Source organism: Anthonomus grandis, chromosome 22 (assembly GCF_022605725.1).
Source record: "Anthonomus grandis grandis chromosome 22, icAntGran1.3, whole genome shotgun sequence".
NCBI lineage: Eukaryota > Metazoa > Arthropoda > Insecta > Coleoptera > Curculionidae > Anthonomus > Anthonomus grandis.
This window is the reverse complement of record NC_065567.1, coordinates 27022200-27035261: the sequence shown is the minus strand read 5'-3', so window position 1 is coordinate 27035261 and position 13062 is coordinate 27022200. Positions and strand designations below refer to the sequence as shown.

Below are 13062 nucleotides of genomic sequence, written 5' to 3'. Positions count from 1 at the left end.
TACAGACAGTCAGACAACTGTCGTCCAAATACACTTTTATTCCAAAACGAAATTAACGTGTTCACCACACTAATATAGTGTACGGTAGATAGGAAGATAAAAAGAATTGCTATATCTTCCCGTCAACTCAGGGCTAAAACTCAACGAGTTCAATAAATTATAAAACATGTCTAGATCCCTATGTCTACGATGGATATGGATATGGATAGTTGTAATATTAAAAAATGTCTCTACCTGGCGATAATTAATATCTTGAAAATGAACATTGTAATAGGGGTTCCAAACATATGACAGCATTCTGAAAGTACATTAACAACTCTTATGCAAACGCTGACAGATTCCCAGTAGGACGACTCAGTTTTTTGATATTCCTCTATGAACACCATTAACATATTTTAAGAAGAGGTCTTTCTGTCTCTCTCAAATTTTTGTTGCCTTTGCCTCAAGTCCCGTTTTAAATTATTTAGTTCAACCTGTTGTTCTGATGTTAAGTCTGATTAAATAAATACTTTTTGACTTATGTTCACTTTTGACTTCTTTCTAAATACCATAAGACCTCTTCGTGAGACTGAAGTATAATACGCAGGAAACGGTAACCATTTTTATTACGTTTTCCAATTCTTGATGCACTCAATATATTAATTCGAATCTCAACAACACCAGATATTAGATTCTTAGTTTTATGCAAGTCATCTTGTTCACTATTCTTAGGTAGAATAAACGACATCAAGTAACAAGATCATTTTTGCCTTTTGCCTGAGACATTTCAAATAGGACCATGGTGGTGCTATCAATGACGTTTCCTTGCACAGTTCTTAATTATACTTAAGTCTTCCTTAATCTTATCAAGTGAGGATAAAAAAAAACCAGTTCTCATACATTTAACCTCTTCATTAATTTTTCTAATCTGTTTCTCGCATTCATCGAGTTTCTGGCTATTACCAATTTTAATCTCACTTAACTCGATCATTTAATTGAAATTCTTTTCTAATTTGTAGAATATAGTACTTGCATAATCATGTAAAGAGCATTGTTCTGGTCTACATCATTAAAGTACGAATTTCGGTTGAATTAATATCAAAACATCTTTTATACAGGATCTCCTTGCAAAAGTCACAAGTAAGCAAAAACTTCCCCAGCATTTTCAGGCTCCTGAAAGGTACACTTTTGATTACATCCACCACATGTGCCAGACATTTTTAGATTAGAATTTTATCTTAGAAAAATATTGCTTAAACACCAAAAGAGGAGTAAGAAACAATAGTGCTAATACGAACTCAGTGTCCAAAAACATCAAAACCGTCAGAGGGAAATTTTTAATGGTCAATATGGTCAACTTCTCATGTAAAGTGTAAATAATAACAACTTATGCATATTTTATTGATCAGCCTCAAACCTTTTTTGAAAAAACAGCACCTTGCCAGTAAATTAATACGTTACGAAGCGAACACCAAGTAATTTGCAAATTTCATGTTACATGGTCAATTATCGGGTATAGTTTTCTCTGAAATCGGCGGCTGTTCTGCTATAATGACCATGGTAATAACACGGGGAATATATTGGCACTGAATAAAAATTAAAATAATTGATAATAATACCGGGAGTAATCGAGGTAATCACATGATACACTGCATATATGGGAAAATTCTATAGTGGAAAGGTGTAATTTGTGTAATGATGCGATTTTAAGGATTGGTTTTGAGACGGAATTGCTTTCCCAGGTGGTTTTTTTTACAAAGCGTTATTTATGTTGGTTTTTTATTTGGTATGCTACAGCTTGTTCAAAAGTATTAATTAATATTATTATAAAGTATGTTGTGTATTGTTGTATGTTTGTATGTTTTGAACTAACGCCATTTTCAGAATTACAAAGTGGCATATTTTACTTAATGGTTTCTTATATTTTTATTACACTTAGTTATGCAGCCGCAACCTCAATGGTTTTTTAAGTCTTGGGCCTGACGTGGGGTTTCATATTGAAAAACTGGTGAAAAGGGGATTTCCATTTTTTTTAGTAATTATGACGGGTGTCTGATAATTTTAATTTATTTCAGTGTTTGCTATGTGCTATGTTGACATTTATTTATTAAATAACAACCGGTGAAATTTGATAATATTTTCTAACTGGTTTATAAGGATCAACTTATTCGTTTCAATATAAACTCTTTAAATTATATTTTAATTATTTATATATCTTTAGTAACAGTTCAATAACTTACATTTTGCTAAAAGTATTTTATGGTATACCTAATATATAGCGGAAAATTATATAAACTTATGGTTCATAAATTTAAACATTTTAATTTAAATAGTAATTTAGTACAATCAATATTTTACTAAAAAATAATTTTTTATACTCGGTAAATTATTTAAAAGACCCGGCTGCATAATTCATCGAATTAGAATAGCTTGACCAGCTCGGGTAATAATAATAAAAATATTACCAACTAAGTGAAACTTCAAACAAAATTTCAATAAATTATTTGCGAATACATTAAAACTTAATTTGTTTATTTCTCTACTCGGTATTTTTCTTGCCTGGTTCAAATGCAAATTGGTCTATAAAACCGAATCGTAAAATAAAAGCTCTTTGTGTGGGCCTAAAGTACATAATATATGAACCACCCAGGGTGATTTTTTATTAGACCTTAAATTCAAGTCACCGAAATTTTTACTTCATGTGTTTGGCTGTTGAGGTAATAAAACTATCTTTACTAACAGACTTTGAGGGTTTATTGCTAGTCGGCGACGGCTTAAACAAATAGAATATTCGGGTTTTCTACAATATTCAAGCCAAAGAAAAAATATATAAAATTATAGTTGCTAATAGAAATGTGTTCTAGTTCTGGGCCGTCGAACCTTTTAAATCCCTGCTGAAATAAATATTTACGGCATAATAAAATCAATAAAAATTTAATAATTAAATGGCGTCCCCCAATTTTAATAAATCCGTAAGTATAAAATAAGAAGTTATCGACTCAAAAAGTAGCACTATATCATGTCCACCCTATAACCAAACTAACTCGAGGCAATAAAATGTTAAACACGGCTAAGCCGACATATAAAGATGCCATCACACACCAGCCATTAAGGGTATTAGAGAGGGAGTTATGACAGCTGCCTCCGACTAAATCCATAAAATAAATAGCATCCGCCAATTCCACGATTTACGATGCTCAAAGTCGGGACCGATAAAAGCCGACAGGCATACAGGCATTTACAGTGTGGATCCCTCGTGAAATGTATGGCAGCTAATCTCGCCCTTTTGAACTTTTTGACAGGAAAAAATTGAGGGATTTGTAGAAGAAATTTCTTGTAAAGCTATAGGTAGCTCTAATACTAAAGGAACTACAGATTTATTGACTTTTACACATGTTACTTCTCACAAATAAAAGCACATTTTTAATAGATAACTTCCCTGTGGTCAGTGAAGGTTTGAAGCACAAAACATAAATATAGAGAAACAGGAAGACATTTTCTTGCCCTCTACCGAAGGTGCAATAATTCGAACTAATTTTGACATTTAAAAGTTGTAATTCTATTGGCAACCCGTTTGACGCCAAATTTGAATTTAATTAAGCGCGGCAAATTCGAATTCTAAGACGGGCCCAACTTGAATAAACTACGGTCACAGCATAATATTTCACTCAATTAAAACAGATCGTCATCAATACTATACTATGACAGTACTGTATTAAGTAGTACTTGTACTTTCTAAAACATTTACTTTTTATATTTTTAAGTTATAAAAAATATAAAGAGAATTTTCGCAAGAAAAACAAATTTCTCTTATACAAATCCATATATCCAAGCAAAATACTGGGCGACTGTGCAATTTGATGTAGTTTCCTAATTTGGGCAAACATGTAACATATTCCACATTTGAAAAGTATATTGGAGAGTAAAGCTTGTAGAATTCTTGGAGACGATAATTAGAAAATATACCTTAAATACGTATAAAGCCGTGGACTGCATTTAAAAATTAAAGCTTTGTCTTTCACTGACCACCTGCAATAGGTGGATGATTTGCATTTAGCAATTGAGAGTTCATCATTTATTTAATTACTTTATTAAGTTTCTTTACTATAATCTGAAGCCTTCCATCATTAGAAAGAGATTTTAAAGAAACAATATGTGCTCTTTCATTTTTCAGAAGTAACCTCAATGTAGATAACTTGTTCTTGGTGGATTTATGGACATTATACATAATTTCCTGCACATGGGTTAAGCTACTTTTTGAAAGACCAGTCTCAGCAAGAATATCTTTTCTATTCTCTAAAGGAAAGAATGTTTATCAATAAAATTTGTGGGAATACTGAAACAAGAGCTTACTGATAGTATTGATGATAGACAATTTGACTAGACATTACCTGACGAAATAGTTGAAGTGGACATACTACTAGTGTCGACAATCTCTGATTTTGAAACTTGAATTTCCTTATCAACAAATAAAAAAATCATTTATATTATTAGGACTACTTACATTTTCTGGTTTTTTTTGAGATGCTATCTACGTAGTTCCTGCCATTTCACTTTGTAAATATACTTTCTTCTTCATTTTATTCTAATTGTAATCGAAATTTTAATCAGCATACTGAAATTTCTTAATTGTTTATAGAATTCATAATGTTTTGAAAATTTCTTAATTCTACTTTATTCCTTAATTTTTGCATAGGTTTAATATTTTCCGTAATCTACAGAGCATAGTTATTTTAAAAAAAGTAGTATTAAAGTACTCTATTTTCTCATCAATATTGTTTATATAAAATATTCGATCCAAGCCACAGCTACGTAAATCGAGTTCAAATTGATATTTTTAATAGATGTATATAAAAATTGCTTCTCCAAATTATTTTCGACCTTTTCGAATTTAAATTCTGAATACATTCAAAAGTGATCTGCTACTCTTACATCGACGATTAACCCTTCGTTTATTATATTTTCTATATTTGTAAATAATAAGTCAACGAGAGGCATGATAAATTTAGATACACGAGTAGGTTCATTGATCAATTGAGACATGCTAGAACAGGAGAAAATCGACTCTAAACTGGCTGATTTGTCAGAACTTGATTTAATTAGGAACAGGTTTAGAAATAACTCAAAATGGGCACTTAAAATTGTATTTAACAAAAGTAGGTTTTTTCCATCGGATACATTATATGGCATAAGTGGTGTCATGGATATTAGACAGCTTTTCTGTTATAGAATGCTCTTAAGATCGTTTAAGAAACCTCAAGAAAGTTTAGTTTCTAACGAAACAAACTATAATTTAAGGTCTTCAAATATGTTATTATTCCAAAATGCAAAAAATGTGCGGACAGAGAAGCTGGCTATATAATAAAGTCCCTGATGATATTAAATGTTGTGAAAGTTTTATTAGTTTTAAAAGAAAAGTGTCAGACTGGTTACTGAGGGTACTATCGCCAGAGGATTTAAACAGTTTTGTGAACCAAAAAGAAAACAAATATTAAATTATATACCCCAAGACTTATATTGAAGTGAAAAAGTGTAAGAAAGTGTCATACAAAAAGCAAAATGATTTTTGCTTTTTCGACAATACTTCTGAACGTTTATTACGGCAAATCATGTTGACATAAAATTAAAATCGTCCACACATATAATATTGTCATATTCTGAGTATACCGGATGATTCAAAAGTAAGTGGCATTCTTTCGGGGGTGTAATCTTTGCTTAAAAATAATACAAAAAATTCCAATTAATCTGAGTTCGCAAACGCGTCCAAAGGATGTTATTCCTCTTTTAATAAGTCACCTTATTTTAAACATTTTCTGTAAATGATTGAATAAAATGCTTTTCAATAGATTTTTAAATTAGATTACCTAATTTCCATCAGATGTTTTAACCCCTATCCAGCTCCGTATGTGACGTCACTGACCAAAATTTTTAATTTTTTTATAAAGGAAAAATCGTCTTTAAGGTGTCTTATTATCTTTTTGTCGTATTTCTATGCAAGGATTACACCCCCGAAAGGATGTCGATTACTTTTGAATTACCCTGTATAATTGACAAGATATCCTCGAGATAATTAAGACAGGTTTTGAAGAAAAAAGATTGAACTCGGCAACGTGCGGCTGTTACTCGGTAAGAGAGCGTGAATCGAAAACACGACGCGGGCTGTCGCTTTCGCCACCCACCGCGTGACGACATCTTTGCCGTTCAAGCCGACAGCCGATTAACTTCAAAGGAATTCAGAGAGCGAAGGGCAAAGGGGCCCTTCTAATGCGATTTGTCCTCTGCCTCATAAGGATTTTGGATTTATGTTTAATTGAAATGTCTCTTCTTCTTCTTCCTCTTCTTCTTCAAGTGGCTGCTTTTAAGCAGATTAAAATTTTAGAAACTACTGGAATATGGGTCGGGTTCGTTTGAGGGCTTTGCAAGTGTCAAATTAAACTTTCAAGGGTATTACGAATTTCTACTTAATTTTATCTACTAGACTTATTGAAAAAACTCGTCCATTATCTCAAAGAGACCTACGTAACTAGAGAAAAAATGAAAACTCTAAGTCTCAGTCTCAAAATATCCTTTTAATTAAGCAGGTAACACGTTTCGCTAATAAAGCATCATCAGACATACAATAAACAGAAAAACACACGTAACTACAATAAAACCTTACACTAAAACAAAATCAAATATTAAAAATTAGTTAAAATTACCTTATAGCTAGATGACCTGCTAAGTACTGACAAATAAAATTTAAATCTGAGAATACCCACATATTTTATAATAAAAACAATAAAACGGCACAAAAATTCAACAAAAAATATAAAAAAAAATATAAAAAGGGGAAAAAACGTGATAGGTGTAGTAGTATATTATTAGTGTACGTAGTGAGAGCATATTACTTTAAATATCTAATAATATGCATATAAAATTTGTAAGACTTTTTGTATTCATATAAAAACATAAAAATGATTTTAGTTTTTGACGCAATGACTTTTTTAATGATTTTTGATCTATCTTCTATTCGTGAACTCAAAATACTAGACTTATGCTAAAGTCATTATTTGTGCGTTGGAAGTAATATCTTCTAAGTGATACATTCAGCTCGGCAAAACTAAATTTTTCTGTGAAACAAATTTGAGCTAAAAGAGACCTGTGTAATGACTTCAATAAATTCTAAATACCTTTCATAAATACTTACTTACCCGCCTTTCTGTCGGAACCCTATCTATAAATTACCAATTTGACAGTTAACGTACAAAAAGGTTGCTATAAAATTTACTATTTCACCTATAAGAGAATATTTTTATCTATATCGTGATTGTTATAACCTAAAAAAATCACTTCATATTATAATCATATTAATTTAGAACTAGGACTTTGTTAGTTACTAATCTGAAAAAAATGGCGCTACATTTAACAACGTTATCTGAGCCCTAGTAAAAGGCCTTTTAAGCCGTAATGACGGCAAAACTTGAAAAGGTTTCACAAAAGGTCCATTCTTAAACGTCTATTTACATAAGGCGGCCTATAAAATTTTACAATCGAATAAATAAATGTGACAAAATTTGTAGACAGATCTTAAATTTAGGACCTGGCAATTTTGGCACTGAGAGGCAAACTTTTGGGTTTTAGTGGTAGTAATAAGGGCCATAAAGATTTATTCAAACCCTAAAATTATACCAAACGCCGCCCGATTGTCGGCCCTTTTGAGAACTTTTTATTTAAAGAAAATACTTTCTACTATATTTTTTGTCAATAAAATAAAATAATAACGTGTCTTGTTAATAAGTCGACAGGGATGAGGAGGTTTTCTGACAAAACAATTATTATAAAAACTGAAATGTATCTTGCAATATTTTTTTTTCTCCATTTTGGAATGATTATGAAATCTTAATTTTTTGTTGTTGTTTTTTTTAATAATTAACTTAAGGTTGATGGGTTTGTCACACTCTTGGCTTCTTTTATCAAATAAGTAGAGTGTCGGTTGTTCAAATCGAGAGACTGACCTTTTTGTCAAGGGAAGTAATCTAAAATGTATAATATTATCTTTATTTTGTTTCTAGCAATGTACTGACTCTCTATGACGAATAAATTACTTTTTAACTCGTATTAATATTTAATTAAATTTAAAAAATCTTTATTAATTTTACATTTTTTTTATGAATAACTATTTAATACGTTCTAGTTTTTTTAATTATAAATTCAACAATGAACTCAATTTCCTCTGATTCCGTGTAAATAAACTGGCAACGCTGTCTTCTCTATGCTTCACTCAACATCTGAAAGTGCAATCCAAAACTGCGCATGTCTCCCTCTCTCTCTCACTCTATCCCTTCCTTCCTAACATTCGAGTTTCATCTATTCCATTTTTCAGTCAGTCAGTCAGTCTCAGACATAAATTTGCTTCAGTCGTTCGTGTGCGAATCGAGAAGAGAATTTCTTATTAAGTCGAGTGAACTCTATGAATAGAAGTGTTTTATTTTGACAAACTATTTGTTTTTGTTTAGAAGTGCTAATAAAATCGTAAAAATGGTTGTTCTGGAAGGTGGTGGATTGTTATCCGCAGCTGGAAATCAGTATTTGCAACCGGATTATTTGAGTCCTTTGCCTACAACGGTGAGAGCATAACTTAATTGTATTTAATTTACACAACACTATTTGGCTGAAATAAAATTTAACTATGCATGGACCGGTTTTAAACAAGAATGAAAAATGTAAAATCGCATAGGTACATTTTTCATTTTTTAAATTCTAATACTTCGCATGCTTTGTATAATTTGAAATAAATAATGCATAATTTAATTGTATATGTTAATCATTTTTTTACATTTTTGTTAAGTAGTAAAAAGAAGTTGAAGAAAGTTTTTAACGCAATGTTTGTGTGTTAGGTAATTAAAAAATAATATATACATTTTGTTAATCTTCTTGAAATCTATAATATTTCTCCAAACTTGAAATATCATAATTAAGTATGCAAAAGAGGGACAGGGTGACTATTGAAAAATTATAATTCGTTATTATATTATTCTTTTATACTGAGCGATAATTTAAAATTTAATTTTGATGTATTTTTTATTTCTATTTACTTTTGAAATAAGTAGAATTAAAAAAAATATGACTTTAAATATCCAATATGCATGTGAAACCTGTAAGACTTTTTGTATTCATATAAATTAAAAATGATTTTGGTATTTGACACAATGACTTTTTTTAATGATTTTTGATTTATCTTCTATTTATAAAAGATTTTTATTTTTACCTGAAACTAACTACCTACCATTAATATACACAAACCCAAATTACTATACAACAATCGTTTTCTTAACGCATTTTTATTTTGTTACAGTTGGACGCCAAAAAAAGCCCCCTAGCTCTCTTAGCTCAAACTTGCAGCCAAATAGGAGCCGATTCTCCTAACTCAGCGAAGCCACTACTTTGCACACTGGACAAAAAAAAATCAGATTCCCGCACCTCACCTGCGGCCATTAAAAATGATAAGAACTCGAACCATCGGACAACACCAAGTGACAACAAGCTCGCCTTCAAGCCCTACGAGAACACCGTGATAACGAAAAAGTTGGACGATTCACGTCCCAGCAGTCAAAAAAGTGTTGAAAACGATAAAAAATCGCCACACCCCATCGGGAGTGATCGCAAATCAGGGTCTCCTCATAATAACAATAATAACAATGAGTCTAACAGTTCTCCCTTATCTGAAGGGGGTAAATCGACACCAGAGAGCCAAACTAAGCCATCGACCCCTTCAGCTAGCCCGATTATTCGTTCAGGATTAGAAATTTTGCAAGGCCACAATAAAGATACTCCGTTGGGCACCTACAAGCCACTCGCACCTGGAGGCCTTTCCAATCCTTTAAGCTCCTTGTGCTGCCCTCCGGGGCTGGAACATGCCAACCCAGCTTTTAGGCCACCCTTCCCTGGAGCACCCTATTCTCATCATATGATGGGGTATCCTGGAGCAACCCCGTATTTAAGTTATGCCAGAGTAAAGACTCCTTCAGGAGGTGAAGCTTTAGTCCCAGTGTGCAAGGATCCTTACTGCACAGGGTGCCAGTTTAGTCTACAAAATCAGCAAATGTTAATGAGCGGTGCCGCAGGAGGCCCTTGCCCTTCAGGTTGTACACAGTGTGATCACCAAAAATACAATTTGGCAATGGCAATGTCACTTGGACCTCCCAGCTCCTTAGCATATCCTTCTCTAGGGAGGCCATATGTGTGTAACTGGATCGCTGGTGATGCTTATTGTGGAAAAAGATTCGTGACATCCGAAGAACTTCTGCAACACTTAAGGACCCACACTAGTACATCAGATCCCGCAACGAGTAGCGCCGCCAGTCTATTAAACCACTCGGCGTTGTTGTCATCTGCAGCACTACATAGATACCCAGCATCGGCCCCACTTAGTCCTTTAAGTGCGGCGAGGTATCACCCTTATGCCAAACCAGGATTACCTACAAGTCTAGGATCTCCTTACAGTGCTTTCAATCCAGCCTCACTAGGACCTTACTATTCCCCCTACGCCTTGTATGGACAAAGATTGGGAAGTGCGGCAGTTCATCCATAGTAAATAGTGTAAAAATGTTTGCCTTTTGAGGTTCTTTGCCTGTGATACTTCTAAATGTATAGTTTGGACAGCATTATATCTGGACAAACAAACAGTATATGTTACTTATGTAAATATTTTGGAAATTATTGGTTATTATTTAATGTGCAATGTATGGCAGGGTACTCTACATCATTGAAAAAATGTATGTGTATTAAATGTTGACTATATAGACACTGCCCTCAAAGATGAAAAGCTGACTTTTAGATTATGATAATTTTATTTTAATTATTAAGAATGTTGAGTTCCATTTGGGATTGAAATAAAAATTTGTTTCGTAGTATTTTGTATTATATTTTGTTCCACCTTTAAGTTAGGAAGTCTCAAGACACTCTGCACTCTGTGGTTTGCAGAAATAGTCAAAATACTTAACTAATTTAATTTTTTTTAAAGTTTTCTGTTGTGCTTAATTATACTTTGAAATAGTCATGATCATTTAATATATAAATTAAAGAAGTGTTTTAATTTAATATATAAATTAATAAAGAAGGTCTCATTTTAAATACCATCCACATATTAAAAATTTTATAAAAAGCAAAAACGGAGAGTGATTCCTGTCAACAACTAAGTTGTTGGCTTCCTCTCGATTTAGGGGGTTGTAAAACTGTCACATAACCCACGCTTAGAGCGGCATCAAATGAAATCAAATTATTTCTTCTTCCGACAGCTTCTCATGGCATCGCGGGGTCGCTTTACAAAAAAACAAGGGTGAAACGAGACCTGACATCCGGAAAAGTATTCGTGTTTTGTATTCTACAGAATAAGAGCATATTCGTAATAAAGTTCTTAGAATATAGAACATGGAAAGAATGATTCATGTATGTGGGCACCCAGAAATTGAACAAGAGTTGCAAATAAGAGAGTGGATGATAGAAATTGACAGGGTCACGTCATGTGAGAGTATTTCAAAACAATATAAAATGTTGAAAGACGTTTGCAGTTTCGTGCCCCGGCCATGGATAAGTGCGCTTTCGTGTCGGTATGTCGAGTTGCATGCAGTTTACGAGCTTGTCAGCTTGGTTTTCATGTCGGCTCGAGTAAAATGCGATATTTACGGCCACAGATTAAAAATCCAACCAGGTTAAAGACGTGTTAAGACGGCTCTATTTTGAACGTGGTACATACGTACACTAAATGATAAATGAGTTCGTTTAGCCATGTTGAATACAATGTTGTTATAGAGGGTCTTAATATGGGAGATTAAACAAACCTAAAATGAAATTGTTTTTTCCTTTATGTGACACGCTGTAGAATTGGTAATTTTAAACTTAGCATTGTCTCCATGTATCGTACGTGCGTTAATTTCCTGAAAAGTCGACCCGTCAATGTAACTGATATACGACGATATCATATAATATCATGGCATCGAGAGTTTGCCTGATCGATGTGTCTACCGTACCATAAACTGACATGTTAATGACATTGCATTACCATAATCGATACCATCGGTTGTGTATGGTGAGTTTTCGGTTTTTCACGGTAAAATAACACGGTGGAATTAGCAAATTATAGGTCATAACTGCGAGGTGGAATTAGCTTAACTTTCGAGCATCGAGGGGATTGGAAGGCAGCTAAATGTATTAAATACCTAATATTTTTTATTTCAATGGTTTGTTACTCCTTCAAATATATTTATACTGTTTTTTAAACATTCTTACGTAAGTGAAATGGCTTTAAACATTTAATGTATCGATTGAATAAAGCAAAATTTAATGTTAAATGTTTTATCTAGCTTACTTAATAGTCAACTATCGAAATCGTATGTATAATGGTTTCGTAGACCGCAAATTTATGGGGAGAAACAAAATTACCGGGTTCGTATAGATTCGGCCGTATGTACCTTGTTATTTCCATGCTATCGGGCGGTTATTTTGCTTCTCCTTTATTATAAATATTGAGTGCCGAGTAGGCCGTAAATTATCGGTTGTTTTCTACTGAAATATTAAAGCTTATACAATGAAACATTAGAAATATGTTACCGGGTGGATAATTACTGCTATTACCGAAATGACACTATTCTTTGATTAGATAGGCGTGTACATTCTCTATTTTACTTGTGTAATTTGGTATATGATAAACATTATTTCATTATATTTTTTATCCATGACAAAAAAAAGAATATTGAGGAAATGATTTCGGAAAAAACAGCGCTCGAACGCAGACAAAAATTTCCATATAAATTGTAAATATCAACAGCGGATGTCACACGATTTTTGACTCCGAATTGATTCGATTTCATCATATTCCTGTAATCTGCAATAAGTCATAAATTAGTGTCAGTTTTTCCTGGTCCATACGCGATATGTGTTGCCATCAATATTGATTCTCGATTTTTTTATTTTTTATTTTTTTTTTAGTTTTATGTATATTGGACTTGACTTTCAATGCGAAAAATGAATTAAAGCTTGTTTTAAAATGGATTTAGTGTTTTACGTGTTCGGAAATGGATTTGGGTAATGATATTTGACACAGGG

The 13062-nt window shown here is 32.6% G+C and overlaps 1 protein-coding gene across 1 annotated transcript; it reads left to right on the top strand.

Annotated features, from left to right (window-relative positions):
• The first annotated feature begins 8332 nt into the window (after positions 1-8332).
• LOC126749054 (zinc finger protein Noc) lies at positions 8333-10871 on the top strand. Its single transcript, XM_050458665.1, has 2 exons — positions 8333-8583; positions 9314-10871. Exons 1-2 carry the CDS (start codon positions 8497-8499, stop codon positions 10547-10549), a joined length of 1323 nt encoding a protein of 440 aa, XP_050314622.1. The 5' UTR covers positions 8333-8496; the 3' UTR covers positions 10550-10871.
• The last annotated feature ends 2191 nt before the right edge of the window (positions 10872-13062 follow it).

Excerpts from the sequence above, each read along its gene's own strand:
- LOC126749054 (XM_050458665.1), top strand. The coding sequence starts at position 8,497 with ATGGTTGTTCTGGAAGGTGGTGGATTGTTATCCGCAGCTGGAAATCAG. Across the intron at positions 8,584-9,313 it reads TGAGTCCTTTGCCTACAACG|TTGGACGCCAAAAAAAGCCC; the intron begins GTGAGAGCATAA and ends ATTTTGTTACAG.